This window comes from Nesoenas mayeri, assembly GCF_963082525.1.
Source record: "Nesoenas mayeri genome assembly, chromosome: 14".
In the NCBI taxonomy this organism is placed as follows: domain Eukaryota; kingdom Metazoa; phylum Chordata; class Aves; order Columbiformes; family Columbidae; genus Nesoenas; species Nesoenas mayeri.
Genome location: NC_137556.1, coordinates 2,336,243 through 2,355,146, shown reverse-complemented (window position 1 = coordinate 2,355,146; position 18,904 = coordinate 2,336,243). Strand labels below are relative to the sequence as shown.

The 18,904-nt window shown below is 46.1% G+C and overlaps 1 protein-coding gene across 1 annotated transcript in view; it reads right to left on the bottom strand.

Moving 5' to 3' along the window:
• UBTD2 (ubiquitin domain containing 2) overlaps positions 1–14,695 on the bottom strand; it is a 40,147-nt gene extending 25,452 nt beyond the window's left edge. The window contains exon 1 of the mRNA XM_080353114.1: positions 14,589–14,695. Within this exon, the coding sequence (XP_080209240.1) occupies positions 14,589–14,658 (70 nt within the window). The 5' untranslated portion in view covers positions 14,659–14,695. The remainder of the gene's footprint in view (positions 1–14,588) is intronic.
• Positions 14,696–18,904: the final 4,209 nt, after the last annotated feature.

Sequence of the window (18,904 nt, the reverse complement as noted above, 5' to 3'; positions counted from 1 at the left end):
GCCTCACAAGAAAGCTCTGGTAGTGCCACAGTGGAACCGCTTCAAGGGACACACATTATCAATGCAATTACCTCTCAGCACTGCTTACATTAGAATTTAAGGTGTTCCTATCTCTGGTAGATGCATGTTTTCAGTTGGATTCAGAACAGGATGAAGATTTACCTATTCATGAAACACGGTGTGCAAGCACCAAGACTTCTGTACCATCTACAGTGCACAACCAGACTAGCTTTTCAGAAGCCTATGACAAGCAACATTAAGGACGCTGTCAGCAACATGAAAAATATTCTATTTGAGATAGGCTGCATAATGTGCACGATTCTTTTGACTTGTGTAAAGCTCTGTTTAAGCTAAGACGTGATTACAGCCAAGAGCTTGGCATGAATGCAGCATGCAAACCAAAGCAAGCGCGGTACGCAGCACAGCGGAGCTGGCAACGGTTGTGGGAGGGCAACGGGAAGCTGTGTAGAACTTACCTATTAAAAAACCAAAAACAACAAAAACCAAACAAAAACCAACACCACCACCACCTCAAACAACAAAACCCAAAAAAAACACCCCTGGTGCTTTCTATCTCCCACCATGAGGACAAATGCAACTCAGCAACTTCACTTCTGAAGTATGAGAACCCCCTCATGTCTTCCTCTCGATTCAGTTAACAGGGAAACTTGAGACACATCAGATAAAAACATGAAGCAGTGAGTTCCCGGTGTCTCACCCTCACCCGGGCACCTGCCTGGGCTGCCAGCGCAGGTTTAACACAACATCTAGCATTCCCAGCTGCAAATGAACACTGTCCTGGCTCGGAAGGCCCCGTCCTCCTTGATAACATTCTCCCTCTGTCCACTGCATAACAAGCGTCTATATGAACTGCTAAGGAAAGGTTTAAAGACATTTACTAAAGGCTGACATTCCTCCTGCCGAAACACAACTGCAAGTGCTGCTCTGCACGTCAACAGCCAAGTTCTGTGCGGTCTGAGCAGAACACAAATCAGAGTCTGGCTGAGCGGCGTTAAAACTAAAGCTTTGCTTTTTTGTTGGCTTAAACTGCGAGAGCAAGGCAGCCAGTGCCAGCCTGTCACGCAGCCGGACCACACAAGGTCAGCACAAATTCTCCGGGTTTGGTAAGTGACAGACGGGGACATCTGCTGTACATCTGGTCTATGTTTAACACACCACGAGTGCTCCCAACTCTAGCACAATTTCCATTAAAAAAAAAAAGGCAGCCTTATCTTTCATCCTGCCAAAACATTCAAAAATATTGAAGTGATAATTTTCTTTAAACAATGCAGCGGCTCCACCCAGTCGGCTGGAGCAGCCTCCTCGGCACGGCCACGTGCACCGTGTGCGCATGGTGCTGCAACTTCTGAACGACGCTACCAGTGAATTTAGGTCATTACACCAAGTAAACCCAGACTTGTGCAGCTCTTCACCGGGTTGGGAGGAAGGACCGAAAGGGAAGACAGAAAGAAACAAGCTCTGTCAGCACCACAGAGATTCACAACTAGTTTCGATATCATTTAAACCTCTTCAGGTCACCGCTACAGCTCAGTGCTACCTGGGCAAAAATTTAAAACCAACAGAGACCCTAGAAATCCAGAGTTCCCCTAAAGTCAAATTGCTTAGGAGAAGCTGCAGAAGTCAGCACGACTTCAGATCCCATCTCACCACACTGTTCATTTGCACCGGGCTCTGTTGCATTAAATCCTTCCACCAAAATTTGAACTTGAACACGGTCTGTGTAATATAAGGTATAACGTACAAGCCAGGTGGGCAGTGTGATGTTTCTAATGAATACCAGGTGAACACGGCATTACTTTGCCATGTCACTTCTCCCATTCACAGCAGGCACAAATTCCACAAGAGAGTGAACAAAAAAAGCCTCCAAGTCAGTAACTGTTTTCACAATGACCAGTGATTAAATGAGCTTAGTTACAGGATCTAACACCATGTCTTGAATTTATTCCAGTGTCACAGTTCTTGGCAGGGATAAAGTTTCACATTAGCCAATTAACTAAATGCACTATTACTGTATCTCAGCTACTTAAGCTCATCAGTTAATTAAGAGATCAGTATAAGCTGAAAATAGGAATCTTACCTGACACACATACCAAACATACATTATCTTAATGATTTAATTTTACAGTTCTGTATTATGTTTCACAGGTGCCAGTTGGAAAACTGGAAGGCAACTGCTCAGTTGAAGGAACAGGTGAAAGACGCCTAAGCAAACATTTAAAGATTTAATCTAAGAAATTGTATTCCTTGGAACGATACTTGCTGCTTTGATAAGCTCTATTTTACAAGGTGGTTTTTCATGATAAAATTACCATTTCACACCCATTATAAACGACTTCTGTATCAATTTTTAGATGCTTTCAACCTGGTGTTGAAAGAAGCGTTTTATCTTGCTGTCTAACACCTACTACTCATTTTCCCTGGTAATTTCTGAGAAATGTTTCTGGCAGTGTGAGCTGAGCAGGCAGACCTGGGGCACATGGCTGTGCTGAGCACCTGCAGCTGCAGACAGATGTGTAACGTAGGATAACGCACCCTCGATGCTCCTCAGATGTCAAGCTTCTCTCTGCAAAGCAGCCTCTCACCCAGCTCTTAACAGCAGGTGTTAACACCTTCTGTAGTAGCTGCCAAGTCAATCCTGCCATGCCCAGCACACAGAGCTATTTAGGAGCAGAAATTAACATACCTCACTTGTTGAGGTTCATCCTTTAGGGTCACACAGCACAAGTCACGACACCACAGCATCACTCGAGACTCCTCCAGAATGTGGACCTGGTTTGCCACCTACCAACAAGCCTATCTTTTTGGAATATTTGACCCTCCTGGCAAGTTTACAGCCAGAGGATAAAAAACCAAAAACAAACCAAAGCCTTGCAAGGGGAAAACTTCATTTCTGCAGCAGGTTGATTAAAAACAAACATTAAAACCCCTCAATCTAACAAGATCCCCTCTATATTTCAGCTGCCCTTAGCACAAACGGCTCTTCGTCCCCAGAGAATTTTTCCACATGCTACAATATTTTACCTCACAGGACTCATTCTCCTCCCCTGCTGTCCCTGGTTTCCCATCAGTTAACAGCAATTTGCCACATTAACAAACCAGTTATGACCACAGCAGCTAAATGAGCCTCCAGGTGCTCCCAAACAGTGAGGAACCAGAAGAACAAAGTTTCAAAATAAGAACACGAAAATAAACGGTGTGGACACCTAAATCTGAATTGCATGGCGAAAGATCCTTCAGCTGTAGAAAACCCTCACGTTAATTTCTAATAGTGAAGTGAGACATGTGAAGGAAGGGAGGTGAGTGCCCTGAGCAGCTACAAGTTCACTTTATCAACAGGAGATGAATTCAGCTTGGAAATTTGGCAGGCAGAGGGATCAGATAGCAACAGCACACCCGAGCAGGCAGCCCTCAAAGAGCTTTAGGACAAGATTAGATCAGTCGGTAGAATTTCTAAGACAGAATATCCTTTTTGACACAGCACTGAACTAGCAAATACAGAAGCCTCTGCCGGCACCGTCACCTTGAACTTTGCACAACCTTGTTTTAAGATGAATTGTCACCGCTTAATAAGACAATTTCTTCAACAGGTGTGACTGTTGGATAGCGGCGCTCTTGGCATCTCTCTGGATGTCACCTGCCGAGAGATGATGACAATGCAGGACACCGGCAGGACCGAAACGCTGCCTCCCCACCCCCAAGCATCTGTAATATTTTCCTAACTAAAGTTGAGCTCAATGCAAATTATTAACTCTTGCTAATAAGTTTCCCACTGCAGTAAGATACAATGCTAATGTCATTTCTTCCATAGTCCTGCGGCATACCATTTATACGATTTTCTCTGAATATAATCATCAGAAAGAACATAATTGGAGTAAAAGAATAGTACTTACATTCCTAAGATAAAAGACCTGTCTTCTTTGGGATGGATAAAGCCAGAAAAAAGTGAATTCCATAAATGAACAGTTATATGGAATGCAGAAGAAATACTTGCTTATTTTCCAATGCAGTGTTTTGAGGAAGCTGTGGTAAACGCTGCTTTAAATATGATCACTTAGAAATTCTTGAGAACAAGTTGCTCTCTGGGAACAGACCATGACGGACCATGTCCTGTAATCGCCTCTCCAAGGTGAAGCGATGGGCTAAACTAAACACACTACATGACACCCATAGTGTTAAAGATGAACGAAGAATCCAAACCCTGTGTTTTCCCCACTGCTGGGCACTGACTCTCCAAAAACCAGTGGAGTATTTCACTTTCCAAGATGTCTAAAGAACTGGAGTGGTAATTCAATCACAAACCATGACTTCTCATCCTCCTCCCCAACTTAAAGCTAATGACTAGAAAAATGGTATTTAGGAGAATTAGGTGTACAACAGACCAGGTTCAATTTATTGTGTTCATGAGCTGGCACAACAGAGACCCCGACTACAACTTGTACTCGGGTATTGCACAATTCCAGCTGTAAGAGCATCTCCCCCAAAGAAACGAGGTTTTAAGAAGAGACCAGAATCCATAACAGATATGCAAGGTCATGAAACTGTGAAGTTTTCCTTTAAAGGTGTATTTTGGTCACATTTCTTTCCATAAGAAACAACAGGTAGAAAAGGTGATGGAAACCTGGATGTGGACACGTGCCGTTATTTATGTCACGACCTCTCCAAGGTGTTGGTGGCCCAGGCAGCTCTGAAACACCTGCTGTTTCCTAAGGATTCACACCATTAAAAAAAGAACATCCAACTACAGTTAAACTGTTTTTCAAGGTTTACAGCCAATCTTTCTGCATGCTGGATTGTTGTTTCCCATTCACACTGGTTTAGAAAGTCTGTATCATGAGCCACAGTTCAAGAGGTAGAGGATTATTTAAACCTAAAGGACTCTCATTCTGGTATTGCTTTACAATACCAAACCACAATACTCATGCCCACTTGTCCTGACAACACTGCTGCTCCTTTTTTTTTTCTCCCAGAGAGACTAAAATTATGCATTTTCCCTTGTTCCACTCCGAAGGACCTTTGGTTAAAGCAAAAACCCGCACCTATAGTGTTTCTGGAGGTATTTTTTGTGCTGTAATATCATTGCAGCAGCTGGAGTGTCCTGGATATGTACAACGAATCTGCTTGTTTCTGTCGTATTACTAAGGCAGCGATGGGAAGTTGCATTGAGTACCATCAGCATAAGTCTATACAATACACGTCTGATTTAAAGCATGGGACTTTCATCGAGCAACGTGGTTTCAATACTCATGTGGGTTTCTGTTGCAATTCAAGCTGTTTTGGCACCAGAACGAGTTTTAGGTTTGGATGAAGATACAATGGAGGTCTACAGATGTGAAAAACTTATCTCAAATGAGCATTTAAACCTGTCTTAGAATAATATCTGATACTGATAAGCACTTTACAGCACATATTTTTATTCGATAATTGCTTATATTTATAGCAACCCATGTTCTTTTAATGTACTTCTGTAGGCACATAGCGAAAAAAAAAATCAGTCTGTTCTGTATTTTACTGAGCCAAGTCATCAACATGCAATTCACAAGCAAGTTCCAAATCTTAAAAAGAAGTTTAACTAGATATCTGACAGCTTTCCCCTTCTTCACCCCTCGAAGCGCCAACTCTCAGCTGGGACCTGGGACTTCCAGCGCTCAACGGGTCTGCTCATCACATGCACGGGATGTATAGAATGCTGGGGCAAAGGAAGGGATTTGCTCACCCGTGGGGTGTTCGCATCACGTCCCAAACAGACTCCAAACCGGATCCGGGCACAGCGAAGGATGCTGCAACGTGGAGGTGTGAAGGACTGGAGCGCTGAGCTTCATCTGAACGTATGTTTAACTACCAAATATAGCCTGCTTGCGAATGCATCCAGCGAGAGCTGGGGAAATTGTTAGTCCAAGCTTCACATAACGTTTATGCTTTCCAAACTATTTAACACGTGTGCTACACTTTGCCTCCCATTAACACTTCCAAACTGCTTATTGCTTGTGTCTTCTCACCCTCGCTTCAGCCCGTGTGTTAACGAGCTTGGAGCAACTAGAGCTGGCGATCAGTAGATCTGGGACTTGTACCTGCACTGTGGTCCCGTACCAAAAAACCATCTAAAATGTGCTTCCACGTTCAGAGACTCCGAGTGTCCCCTCTCCACTTCCAGCACGTTCCTGCACACAGGACAGGTCCTTTTGTCCCCCATGGGGTACGTATATGCAACACAGTGACCCATGCAATAGAGGTTCATATGCTCTTATCGGGTGCGAGCCCAACTGAAAGCTAAACATCCTGTATCAAAGACGTTATTTTGACATCCACAGCTTTAACTTGCATCAGAGATGAAGCGAATGCATTTGAAACCACCCCAAAGGAATTGAGAAGTCCTGCATTTATGACATTTACAATGTTTCCCCCCTTTGCCAAGAAATACTTTGTGCAGTACATATGAAGTGTGCGAATTAGCAATTTTTACTCAAACCATTTACCTTTTCGCCAGCCAACCATTACGCTGTGATTGCTGATGCTCTACAGGAGCTTCAGGTGCTCCAGCAGCAGCGTGTTGCCAAGAAAAAAATTGGCAGAAGCAAATGGCATTCAGCAGCTGCAGATCTACCTGCTATTTCGAAGGTGCTCTTTTACAAAAAGATGGTATTTACCTAAACAGACAAGAAATCACAGGAGATGATAGTTCCGTGGCGGAAAAGTAAAACGACAAAGTAAATGCCATGAGAGAACGTGCTCATGAATCCAGAGTGCCCTTGATCACAGCGTGGAAGCAGAAATTGAGCTACATGGCTGAATTTTAACACTAAAAATGTAAGAAGCTTCCAACCCCAAGCCACTGTACTCTGCTCCCGATGCCATCCCAGGCAAGAGAATTATTTATAGTTGCTGCATTTATTATAAGTTATTATAAACTGTAAGTTGTTATGAACTATAAATGTTTAGTTATTTATAGAGAAGTGTCAATAACAGTAGATTGGATAGCTGTATGTTTTAAGGGTGAACTTTCCCTATAAAACACATGCAAAGATAACACGCAATCGACAGCATCATATGATACATTTTAGTCTCTAATCTTTTCCCCCGGGGCAGTTCCTGTTCTTGCTGAAAACTACTGAAACATTCACTGCCATTTGTAAAGCACCTTTTCTTTCACGTTTGAGATGCGGTAAAACCACGGGATGGATCAGAAACTCCCCAAACCCCCTCCCTTCTACCTAACCTTCAGCACAAGGATGTCTTTTTATATATCCACATATATAAAATCCTACAGCACATCTGAGTATCTACAGAAGTGAAGAATCATTTCTTCAGAGCTGTGCCCATCTCCTCCCACAAATGGCTTTCAAGCAGGGCTTTGAATTTTTCCTTTTAAACCATGTTTGCTAAGGAAGGGGGAGATGAGAAGCAGACATTGAGAAAAGGATGAAGGGAGGAGCTGTTTAAGTGATTTAATATGCAAGCACGGCAGCAAGGATCCCCATCTCCACCACTATTTCTGCTTTACAAAGTATAATTTTCAAATGCTTTACTTAATAGGTCCTAACAGGTAAAATGGATGTAGAACAGCTCCTGGAAATTGATAGCACATAAGAATTGCTCATGCACTTATCACCTGCAGAACCTGCATCTCTCAGCACTGCAAAGTCTCAGGATGACAGGCTACTTATGTCATTTTAAATATTTAAGGTAGCCTAAGAAACTCCAGCCTCCTTCAGCACTTAAGATGTAGCTTTTAATTTACTTCAATGGTGGGAAAACAGAATAAAACCCCTTTAGACAGTTTGCATTGCCCCTTCTTTTATCCACCTCTCATTTGCACAAACCTAATCTGAGTGTGCAAGGAGAAACCTCCTACCTGCCCAAGAGTGAAAGACCTGCCCAGGGTCAGCAGAAGGCAGCAAATGCAAAATTCACGTTCCAGCTGAGCCTTAAATAAACTGCATTAGGCAGCCTGCTTATTTTACTGCACACAGGTCAAGATGGTAAGATACCAAGTTACATCCTATGCTATGGGTGTTGTCCATTGACCGTACAAGCAGCGCAATGAGCACTCGCTGCTTTTGGATGTGCCAACCCAGTATGAAACACTGAATTAGATTCTGCACTTTTCACATTGGAAACACAATCATGATGTGAGCAAAAAGTTATGGGTGTTTTTTCTTCTTAAAAAACCTAAACCTGCACTTCTTTTGCTTCCCAAGTAGCAAAACAATTCTCTTTCTTCAAACCCCAGATTTCAGCCAAACAACATATAGGCAGCAGATTAAGTTGTAAGTGAAAACCTCAGGGTGCAAGTAAAGCATTCCAGTCAACGGCCAGAAACCAGGTTACTGACTCCAGCTTTCTCCTTCTTCCTTGTGCTCCACCTGCTTCACAGAAGGGGTCACTTCCCAGCCTTTCCCTTCTGATTCCGGATAACCGAGCCCTGTTGCTCTCTCCACACTCCCATGCCGAGTGTGGCACAGATGCTGGCCCGGTGAGTGGATCCGACATGTCCCACGCACTCACTCCCAATGAGGATTCACCAGCCCTGCCAAGTCGCAATTCAAGTGCCAAAGGCTTCGCATCGCTGAGAGCAACCAGAGCCCACAGGTTTGTGCCAAACAAAGCAAGCAGACACCACTGGAAGCCCCACTGTACACGTGCAACATTCATCACCCAAGGTCGGCGCCTTTCAGCATCCCAAAGAGGCAGGACATCCACCTCATCCGCTTGCTTTTTCTATTTTTACTACAATTATGATGACTACAGCTAAGTGCAGTAGTGTTTAAAACTAGAATTCGCAAGATTTAAAAGGCTCGATTTCATAACGTGACTTTTGCAAAGGAAAGAGCTTCCAGCTGGGGACAATAAACCACATAAACTGCACCCGAAGCACCTGTATGTGGAAAAGATGAAGGTGAACTGATGGCTCTTGCTTTTAAGCTGCCACTTAGACACTGCAAATCCGTGAGAGGCTGCACGCAGCCCGCCCTGCTTCACCCTGGCTGTTGGGTGGCACGAACACTCTTCCCTTGCCAGACGGGGATGCCGGCAGCTCTGCGAGGGGAAAGCGCAGGACCAAACATCCAGCTGCACCCCACGTTCTCCTGCACAGCAGCGCCTGGGCAAGCCCGCTGGATGGACTCTCTGCAGGGGAGGACGGACACAACCCCCTGGCCACGCTCACAAAGTCAGTTTTAATCTGATGAGAAAGAACTGAAAGGATCATGAAGGCCAGTATTTGCACCAAAAGAGTCTGAGTTTTAAGGCGGCGAAGCAGAGGTAGCAAATTGGAAACAACTGCCTAAAGACGTGCCTGATTTTTATACACAGCATTTGTCTGCAGGACAGGGTGAAAGCGCTTTTTACATCAAACCCTGTAAGATTTACAGTCATTTTTTGCTTAGAAACCAAAGGAACAGTTGTATTCATTTCTCAAACACAGAAGTTTTTCACATATTTATTTTCTTCCTTTTCTTCCCCCCAAGAGCTGGGTGACCGCACCAGCTGTAGCCAACCTGGTCCTTCTCTGTACCTGCAAGAAGACTTACAGGAACTGACACAACTTAACTAGCAGACAAAGCTTTGTTCTGGCTTCAACTGTATTATAATTTGTGATTCATGAATTATACTATTCAACATGAAAAATAATAGCTATCCTATTACCTGCTGCAATAAGAGTGGATGATTACTTTTTAGAGTTTATTCAAATAGGCAACTAATAATATTTTCCATTTATCAAAAATCTCCAAAGCAGAATGAATGTTCCATTATTATATTTAATATTCAGCGAAGGAGGATGTTGTTGCTTTCAACACTGAAATCCCAAATAAAGAAATTAAAACAAATCACTTAGTCTAGAAACCAAACAAACAATTACATGGAGGAACAACGCCAAAAAGGAAACTCAACAGCTGCGTTTGTCAGCCCTTATTAACACTAAAAATAACACTTTCTTTCATTTTCTAGGAGTTACTTGTTATCACCTGAAAATAAAACAAAGTCTATTAGTTTATAAATTAAAAGCATCATACCATTCAGTACAAAAATACCTGGGACTGAACTACCAGGTGTTCCCAGCAGAAGATCCACACACAGACCCTAATAACCTCGAGGGGTCACACCAGCTCTAATGTAATATTACATTATCTAGCGCAGCATTTCAGGGACTCAGCAGGGACCACCTGAAGTCCAGAGCCACCTCTTTCAGATGGGAATGAAAGCCCAGCATGGACATGCACATCGTCAACCACAACCAACCAACACAAAACGCTGCAAAAGGCGATGTGGGCGCGGGAGATCCTTTGTGTGCCCCCATAGCCGGGCTAGGCACCAAATGTCTTAACTGCTTGGTCGTGAGACGCTTGTTTAAGCCCCTGTGCAAGCTGTGCATAGCCCTAGTGTATTAGTCCAATTGTGAGCAACAAATCTGACTGCTTAATATGCAAATTCCCTTGGTCACTCTTCCATGGAAGCACCATGAAAGCAGTTATTGTAACTTCAAATTGGACATGTGATGTGCAGCACTGCAAAGGAATTATTTAAGAAGTTGCTGTCCAACTACCAAACGCAGCGGTTGAGCACAATATTTGGTTTCTCGAAGTCAATGAAGCTCTAGCGCTTCATCAAATACTGCGGGAGGAACTTGTATTTTTAATAAACTCCTGTTCTGGCACATCAGTCAAATGAGCAGCCCTATTTCCGCTCGTCCCTGTTATCACTGCTGGATGATGGGGCAGCAGTAAAGACGACAGATTTCAACCAGAATCACCATCTTTTCTAAGAAAGAAGGGCGATAAGAACACCGGCAGGCAGGCGAACATCACATCAAGGAGAGCGCAGCGGCAATCGGACAGCGGCAGCCAAAAGGCTTAATCTGTAATGACTTGTCATGCCCATACTCCTAGAAACAGGATCTCCTGCCCTTTCCTTATTCCACACAAATAACTGTCTTGCTGAAATTTACCAAAACAAAGTAATATGCAACTTCTAAAAGGGGTAAGAGTTTGCCAGAAAATGAACCTGTTCATGTTTCTCCTTTTCCTTCCTGTTGTTCCCCTCCAAAGAAAGAAAACACATTTCAGACGACCCTCCGAAAAGGACTTGTGTGTGGGGATGGCAAGCTGGCAATGCAAGGTCTCCTGTTTGTGCTGGTCTGAACATACCTGATTAGCTCTTAAACCTTTCTTATAGGCACAAACGCAGAGTTTTCCAGCACTTAACTCCAAACTCGATGCTCTTCTGAACACACAACAGAAGAATTCAACTTGTAAGCGGCCAGAGAACAGCTATTTCTCCCCCAGTCTCACCATCCTGCAGAAACTCGGTCACCTTTGGTGAGACACCGCAAAAAAGTGTAGTGCTGGGCTCCTGAAAGCTTGGAATATCTGATGGGAGACAGCTGAGCTAAAGGGATCCCAAACAACACACTGTGTCTATAAAGCACTTAACGATCATCATTTATTCTTCTTCCTATCTCCTTTAAAGTGTCACCAATAAATCAATCTCACCGTCCACGACTCCCACCCACCACAAGAGAGCTGCGCTGGACTACAATGCACCAAGCATCGAGACAGGAACTTTTTCCCAATTAGAACAAACAGTGTTCTGTCAAAATGCAAACTTGCTAAAAAGAGCAGCTATAAGGAAACAGCTGGTACCAATCTGCAAAGCCCATTTCACTTCCAGCAGGATGGGCAGAGAAGCATCTGTTTAATTCTTGTTAAGGAACAGACTCCTCCTGCTTCGGTCAATGCAAACAGAAATGTGCAATAAGCTGGTATACATGTAGGAGAGCTAGTATTTTTTATTAACTCAAACTTACACACAGAGACACACCCGAGTATATGAAAAGACTCTCTGGATACACACGAGCATCTTGACCTTGAAAAATACCCCCAGTAAAAGACAAAGGAAGCCCAGGCGGTCAGGACACACTGTCAGCTCTGCCGAGCAGCACAGAACTAATGGGAAGTGCCACTGATTGACAAAAGGACCGAGGAGAATATGGGGATGTGACAAATCCTCATCTCAACTCCAGTGACACAACTGAGCAAGATTCCACCAGCTCCTCAGAGGACTCTAATAGATTGAGACTGGTATGAATCAGACTGGAGACGCAGCTCCCACTTTGACACAGCATCAAGTGCAGCTATTACCATCTAATCAATTGCTTGACCACTTGTAATTCTCCAAAAACTTTTCCAGTCCGGGGAAAAGATGAAGCCTCCCCAAATCAGTCCACCACTGGGAACACTCTGGTTAGAAGTGAGATGTTCCTGTTCCAAAATACCTTCCTGAGATTTAGAAATGATCTGGCCTTGCTCATTGACAGCAACCTGAAAGTGAACACACCAAGGCAGGTCACGGCTCAGGAGCTGGAGGAAATGAGCCTTATATGGGAAACAGGAATAAATCACCTTTCTGCACAGGTCCAGTCACCACCACATCGTGTGTGCTTGTGCTTCAGCTGGTTCACTTGCTGATGCCTCAAGACACGCGCTCTCTCTTGAGAGAGCAAGTTCCATTTCATACTTGGCACAGGCACGTTTGCAGAATTTGTAAAGCCAAGAGAATTAGTGCAGACTGGACTTTGTCATCTCAGGTGCTGGGTTTATAAAAGATATTCTGAGGTTCTTTCAGCTTAACCTACACCCCCTTTTCTTGTTGAAAGGCAGGAACAGATACGTAATGTTACAAAACAGGCTATTGCACGCTGGAGCTGATTGTTTAAGACAGTCCTAAGAAGCCCATAATTCAACTGAAATTTCATCACTTCTCACTTCAGCGAGACAACCTTAAGGAACATTATCCTTAGAGCATGAATCAACACGAGCCAGCTGACATGCATTTCGCATCTCTTACGTCTCGAAAAAGCCAGCTGCTGTTCCAACGCACTAAGCACAATAGGTTATTTAACCCCAAAACAGCAGCGTGTCCTGGCGCGTAAACACCAAGCAGAAACGTGCTCCCAGTTGGTCCATCCAGGACAGCACCCGACGACCCTTGGATGGACACTGCCCACCTCATGCGCTGCTACCGCTTGTGGCAAAAGACTATTCTACAATATCAGCCAAACTCTTGATAATTCTTCCCTCCTATCATCTCATTCATTCGGCAGCACAGGCAAGATAAGAGTGAGGAAATTAAAGCGAGGTTATTTCTGTGACATGATCTCACCTCGTAACACCTAGCTGCTGAAGCAGGTTTGGGAACAAATGTCGGTGTGGCTTTTCACGGTATTTTCTGATCAAGATTTCTTGGGTATGTGATGACTCCTGCCATTCTTTTTCTTTGACTTCTAATATGCTCTGATCCTTTCCACACTCAAACTCTTGCATTTTTTTACTGGTTGATATGTCCTCTTAGTACAGATGCATTTTAGATAACCCACTTCTTCCCCCCCACCCCCCTTTTTTTTTTTCAATAAAGGAAAAGAGTAAGGAAGACTCTTTGTCCTTTTAATGACAATGATGTGACTACATCCTACACACTTCTTAGCAGCTGGACTTTCTGACATTTCTACCTGGTATTAATCAGCAGGTGGCTGCTTCAGATATAATTGTAAGTGCTGCATTTTTTTACATTATGGAATGACAGCAAAGTCACTGATATGACAGAACACCCACCAGCTAGGGCATCTGAAATGAAACCAGGCTGATAAATAATATTGCATAAGGCACATGGGAAAACGTAGACCTAGGTCAGCAATTTTCAACCTGAAATCTATGGACCCTGCATGCGTGAGGACTACTTAGAAGTCAAGTTTCCCGTTGGTAGGCTGCCTTTAAATGACTATAAAGCATATACAGCTCAGCAGGAGAACATCAGGGGTCCACAAACCCAAGGCCGTTGAAAAAGCAATCATTCACACATTTAGGCAGAGAGAAAAACACAAGGGTAAAAGCTGCTTCCACTGCAGCAGTTTCCACATAAGCCACACTCGGTCAGTAGGTGTGCACCTCAACACTCGGCTGCTCCAGCATCTGAAGTCGCTGGAAATTGATTATTTAGCATGGTTAACTTGGGCTGGAGGAAAGCATCCATGTTACTCGGAGAGAATAAAAAGAAACAAACAAACCAGCCCGCAGCAGTGCCAGGATCTAAGTTGTCTGAACAATTCTTTTCCGCACACCACAAGGAGCTGAGCCCAAGGAAAACAAAGTTTGGGAGCCCCAGGCGGGCCCTTTCCCCGGCCGGTCTCTATGTCAGCAGCCGCCCAGGCCGGCCGAGAGGCCGCTCCGCGGAGCCGCAGCCACAGCGGGGCCGCCCTGCCCGCGGGGCTGCGCCCGCCCGGCCCCGCCGAGCGCCGGCGGTGCGTGCCGGCCGGGGGAGCCCAGCGCGGCCCCCGCGCACTCCCGCCGCCCCGGGAAAGTTACGGCCCGGGCAGCCGCCCCGGGGCCGGGCGCGGGGAGGGGGAGGAGGCGGGTGCGGCGCCCCGAGCCCAGCGAGGCCAGCGCGGTTCCCCCGCCCGCCGCCCGGCTCGGCCCCGCCGCAGGCCCCGGCCCGCAGCGCCCGCCCCGGGGTCCCCCCGCGGCGCCGGGGGCGGCCCGCCCGGCTCCCCCCGCCCAGCCCCGGAGTCCGGCACTCACCTCCGGTGCCGTCCGAGTTCTCGTTGAGGCTGCCCGAGGAGTCGTGGTGGGAGCCCACACACCCGCCCATGGGGCCCGCCCGGCCCGCAGACCCGCCGCCGAGCCGCCCCCCCACCCCCCTCCCCCTGTAGCCGAGCTCCGCCGCCGGCCGGGCAGGCGCGGTGGCTTCGGAGCCGCCTCCTCGGTCTGCAACACCGCCCCCGAGGCGCGGCCTCCTCCCGCCGCCCGGCTCCGCCTCCGCCCCGCCGGGGCCCGCCCCGGCTTCGGGCTCGCCCTGGTCCCGGCGCGCACCGGGTAGGCCCGCCGGTCCGCCTGGCCCTGTGCTGCGGCGCCCCGCGGGCCGGGCCGGGCCGGGCCTGAACGCGGCCCCGAGCCCGCCGAGCCCGCGGCCGCTCCTCATCCCCCGGGCGGGGTCGGCGGCCCCGCGGGACGGGGCGAAGCCCCGGTACAAGTTGTCGGACGGCCCTGGGGCGTCGCGACCGGCCCCGCCGCAGGGATCGGGCCGCTGGCGCAGGGCGGCCGGGAGGGGAGGGCGGGGGCCGCGGGCTTCGTCTGGGGCTGCGGGGTCCGGCGGCCCCGGCTGCGGGCAGCGCTGCCGAGCGGCCCCGGGCGGCTCGGAGGGCGCAAGGGTCGGGGAGCAGGGACCCCCGGCTGGGTCGCTGGGCCTTAGGCGGCGAGATGTGTTTATTTCTCCTTACTGTGCCGTTTCGGGTTTTCCCGTGCTCTCCCGCATTTCATCTGCACATGGAAATAAAGTACCCACGCACCCAGAGAGAAATCTGTATCCTAATAATCCAACCACCTCTTGCGTTCACAGTGCCTGTTAAAATAAAAACTAAACAAACTGCTGCTTGGTCAATCAGCACCTGACTTCAATCCTCTGAGAAGAAAAAAATGACTTCTGTGCACTTAGGGCTGCAACGGGTTATATTATTTCAGTAGCAATCTTGACATGGGTTCAGGGAGTTAGGGTTCATGCACTCTTAGATGTATTGTAGATCTTTGAACCAACCAGCAGTAAGTCAGAACACTGAGAAACAGTGCAAAAAATAAAGCATAGTAACAGCTCTGGGCTCCACACAAGCTCTGATACACACAGAGCTCAGTGCTCTGATGAGTAAAAGAGCAGAAAACCAAACTGAGCCTTGCAATAGCACATCAGCACTTGTTATTCTGCGTATTTGGTACTGAACTCTTTCATTAGATACATTTTTGCTCTCCACACACACTGTTTATAAAACATACATATACATATATGTGCTCGTGTGTATATAAACACTCGAGATGGGCCGAAGTCAATATTTACTGTCTGACCCCAGGTAAGAGGAAGCACTTGCGAGGTGCTAATAAAGTGCAAAAGACAAACCAAGACTTTTTCTAAATGTATTATCTCTTTTGAAAATTATATTCCTTCTCAAAATAAGCTTCAGAGGAGGCAAGGACTGGGCTTTGCAATCAGAGTTTCTGTGCTCTAATCTCGGCTCTGCCCTAGACGCCCACTGTGGCCTTGGACAAGTCACATAACCTCGGTTGCTCTATTTCTATCAGTAGCTTAATGTTTGTCTACATATCTCTTGGGTGTATGGCTAGGATTAATTAATTCTTACTCTTTATTACTTGTTAACTGCCTGCAATATGTGGGATGTAAAACACTTTGAAGATCAGAAATGTCATTTCACAAATTAAATGGTGCAGTGAATTGACTGTTCCATATAGGTACAACTACCCTCTATGGTTGGAAATTATTCTTTGTGGGTCATAAACCCAACGGTGCAAACAGCTGAAGGATTTTGTTTGGGCACAAGGTGCTGGACTGCATGTTGTGCTAGAAGGGCCAGAGTGGTGGGTTTGTGGCCCAAGGAATGCAGCATGTAGAAAATCCCTAAGTGGATCTACATTTGTATTCCTATATATTCAAATATTTTGTGTTCTTCACCAGTTTTTCTCTCCAACTGGGATCTCACAGTTTGCTTGCAGTCAATGGTGGTGGGTTTTGCCATCACATGATGATACGGTATGATACATCCCTGTTCTCTGATGATTCATCCTTGCGTGGGAACTAGTATGAGATGCTGACAAATTGCACCAAGGCTGAAACTTCTGTCTCAGGCATCAACATTTGGATTTTTTATCAGTGCTACCCAGAAGTGTAGTATCAAAGTCTTATCACTTACAGTGAAAGTCTACCCAGATCTCTTTCATCTTCTTTTGACAGATGAGAAAGGGAGACACGAGAGATGATGCTATTTGCCAAAGATCCTACAGGAAGCAGAAGCAGGAAAGGACCGTGGAGTCCATCCGCTGTGTGATGCTGAGCCCATCTTCCTCCTCAGAGAGTCTGAAGAAATTCAGCAAGTTGCTATTTTCAGATGTACTTCTGCATGGCTCTCCCTGAAAGCTAATGAGGCTGTAGCCCCATTTTCACAGGCGACGTGGTGGAGGTTTCCCTGCCCCGTGTGATGCGCAGCACTCACAGTCAGATGCGGTTCTGAGGAGCGCTGCCTGCCATTCCAAAATTCCCACCAGTGATTTTTTTTTAGGCCGATTGCAAGCTAATGTAATCCATCCCTTAGAAAGCCACACCAAAGCGACTTGGATCAATCTCCACCACCTAGAGACTGCAAAGCTGTGTGGGAACGATGTTAAACTGAGCGGAGTTTTCCTGGAATGACCAAGGGAAAGAAATCTACTGCACAGAGAGGTGACCCCATCAGGCATCAGGACCTCTGCAAAGCCCAACGCCTGCTCCTGTGGACTGCTTTGGCAGCTTCTGTATGTCTTCTCTGTTAATAACAGGAGGAATGGTGATGCTTCAGCTTTCCTTTGGACGTTTCTGCAAAGCTCTGTGGTTTCTCTCCTCGATTGCTGTAGAAAAGGCATCACTGGAAAGGCTAAAAATTGCTATTTAATGGTGAAGCATCACAGATAATGGTTGGAATCTCCAGGGGTGGTGGGTTCTGCTGCAGGAACCCACGAAATTCCCCCAAATATTCCTTGCTGGCAGTTTCACTTTGCAGGAGTCCCAGAGGCCAGAAGGTACCAGTGGCACCACCCTCTGCCAACGGCCTGGTGGGGAAAGGCTCATTTTTCCTTGGGCAGTTCAGTACTGATGTGACTTTACAGCAACTGTGCAAATATTTTCCTTTTTAGCCTGAAACCTTGAAAATGGACAAATGAATCAGTCCAGAGTTTAGTCAGATATTTCTCCCTTCATTCACATCTTTAAAACCAGAATTTTGTTGTGTCTCTCAAACACTTAATTTCTGTGGGAAAAGAGTTGCTCTAACTTCAGGCGAAAGGTGTATAAGCAATTCCACTACAAGTTCAATTTTTTGTCTGCACTGGAAATCAGGAATTTACAAATTCGGTTTTTAACTGGGTAGAGGGACCATATATCTGAAAGTACGAGGTGTTGACCGGCAGGTGCTGTGCTGACAAGCACGCAGGCAGCTGGCAATTGAGCTGTCCGCTTTCATTTTCTGATTCATGACAGCTTTATTGCTGCTCCTGCCTTTAAAGATGCTTCTCATTTTCAATAAATGCTGAATTCTGCAAGCTGTTCTGAAAGCAGGGTGTTTTAACCCACTGTCTCAACCAGCTCCTGTCAACCTAAATTCTCTGAATCTTCCTGGTTGATATTTATTGCTTTGTCACTTCAGGGAGCTTTTCCTAATGGTCAAAAGATAAAAAATCGCCTTGAAAACGAAAGAAACAAAAGTGAAACGCTGCTTCCCTCTTGTGGCGACCTTCCTGACTGCACACCGAGCCGCTCCGTACAGACAAAAGAAATTAATTGCACGTTTTAAGTGATTTTTGGTTCTCATTATTCCGACAACATTCAAAGAGTATCGCTCTCTTGCTAATCTGCAGCCAAGCAGTTGTTCACATCCTGCTGTTATTGCTGCAGCATTGGATTTAAGTTTGCTTTTCAAAGCTGAGCGAACCGTACTCTTGTAGCATGTGAAGTGCTAATCGGCTGCGATGGGAGCCGTGAGAACCGTATCTCGTTACGACCTGCTGTTTGTGGACAAGTTCTCCTCCTCTTTCAGCCGCATTTGAATTGATTCTCTACCTGGGTGGGTGCGGGAGTGTTATGTGTCCGGGTGCTAAATAATGAAGTGGATTAGTGGCAGCAGGACAAAGATCAAGCGTGGATGTGGGTCCGACCCCACCTGCAAACTGATGCAGCAGGAGCTGTTTTATGGGCTGCTGGGTCACTGAACCAGCGCAGGAGAGGCCACACAAGTGGGTTATGTTGTTACCCTTTCTGCATGTACTACAATTATCAATATTGCATTTGGTATCTGGACGGCTCA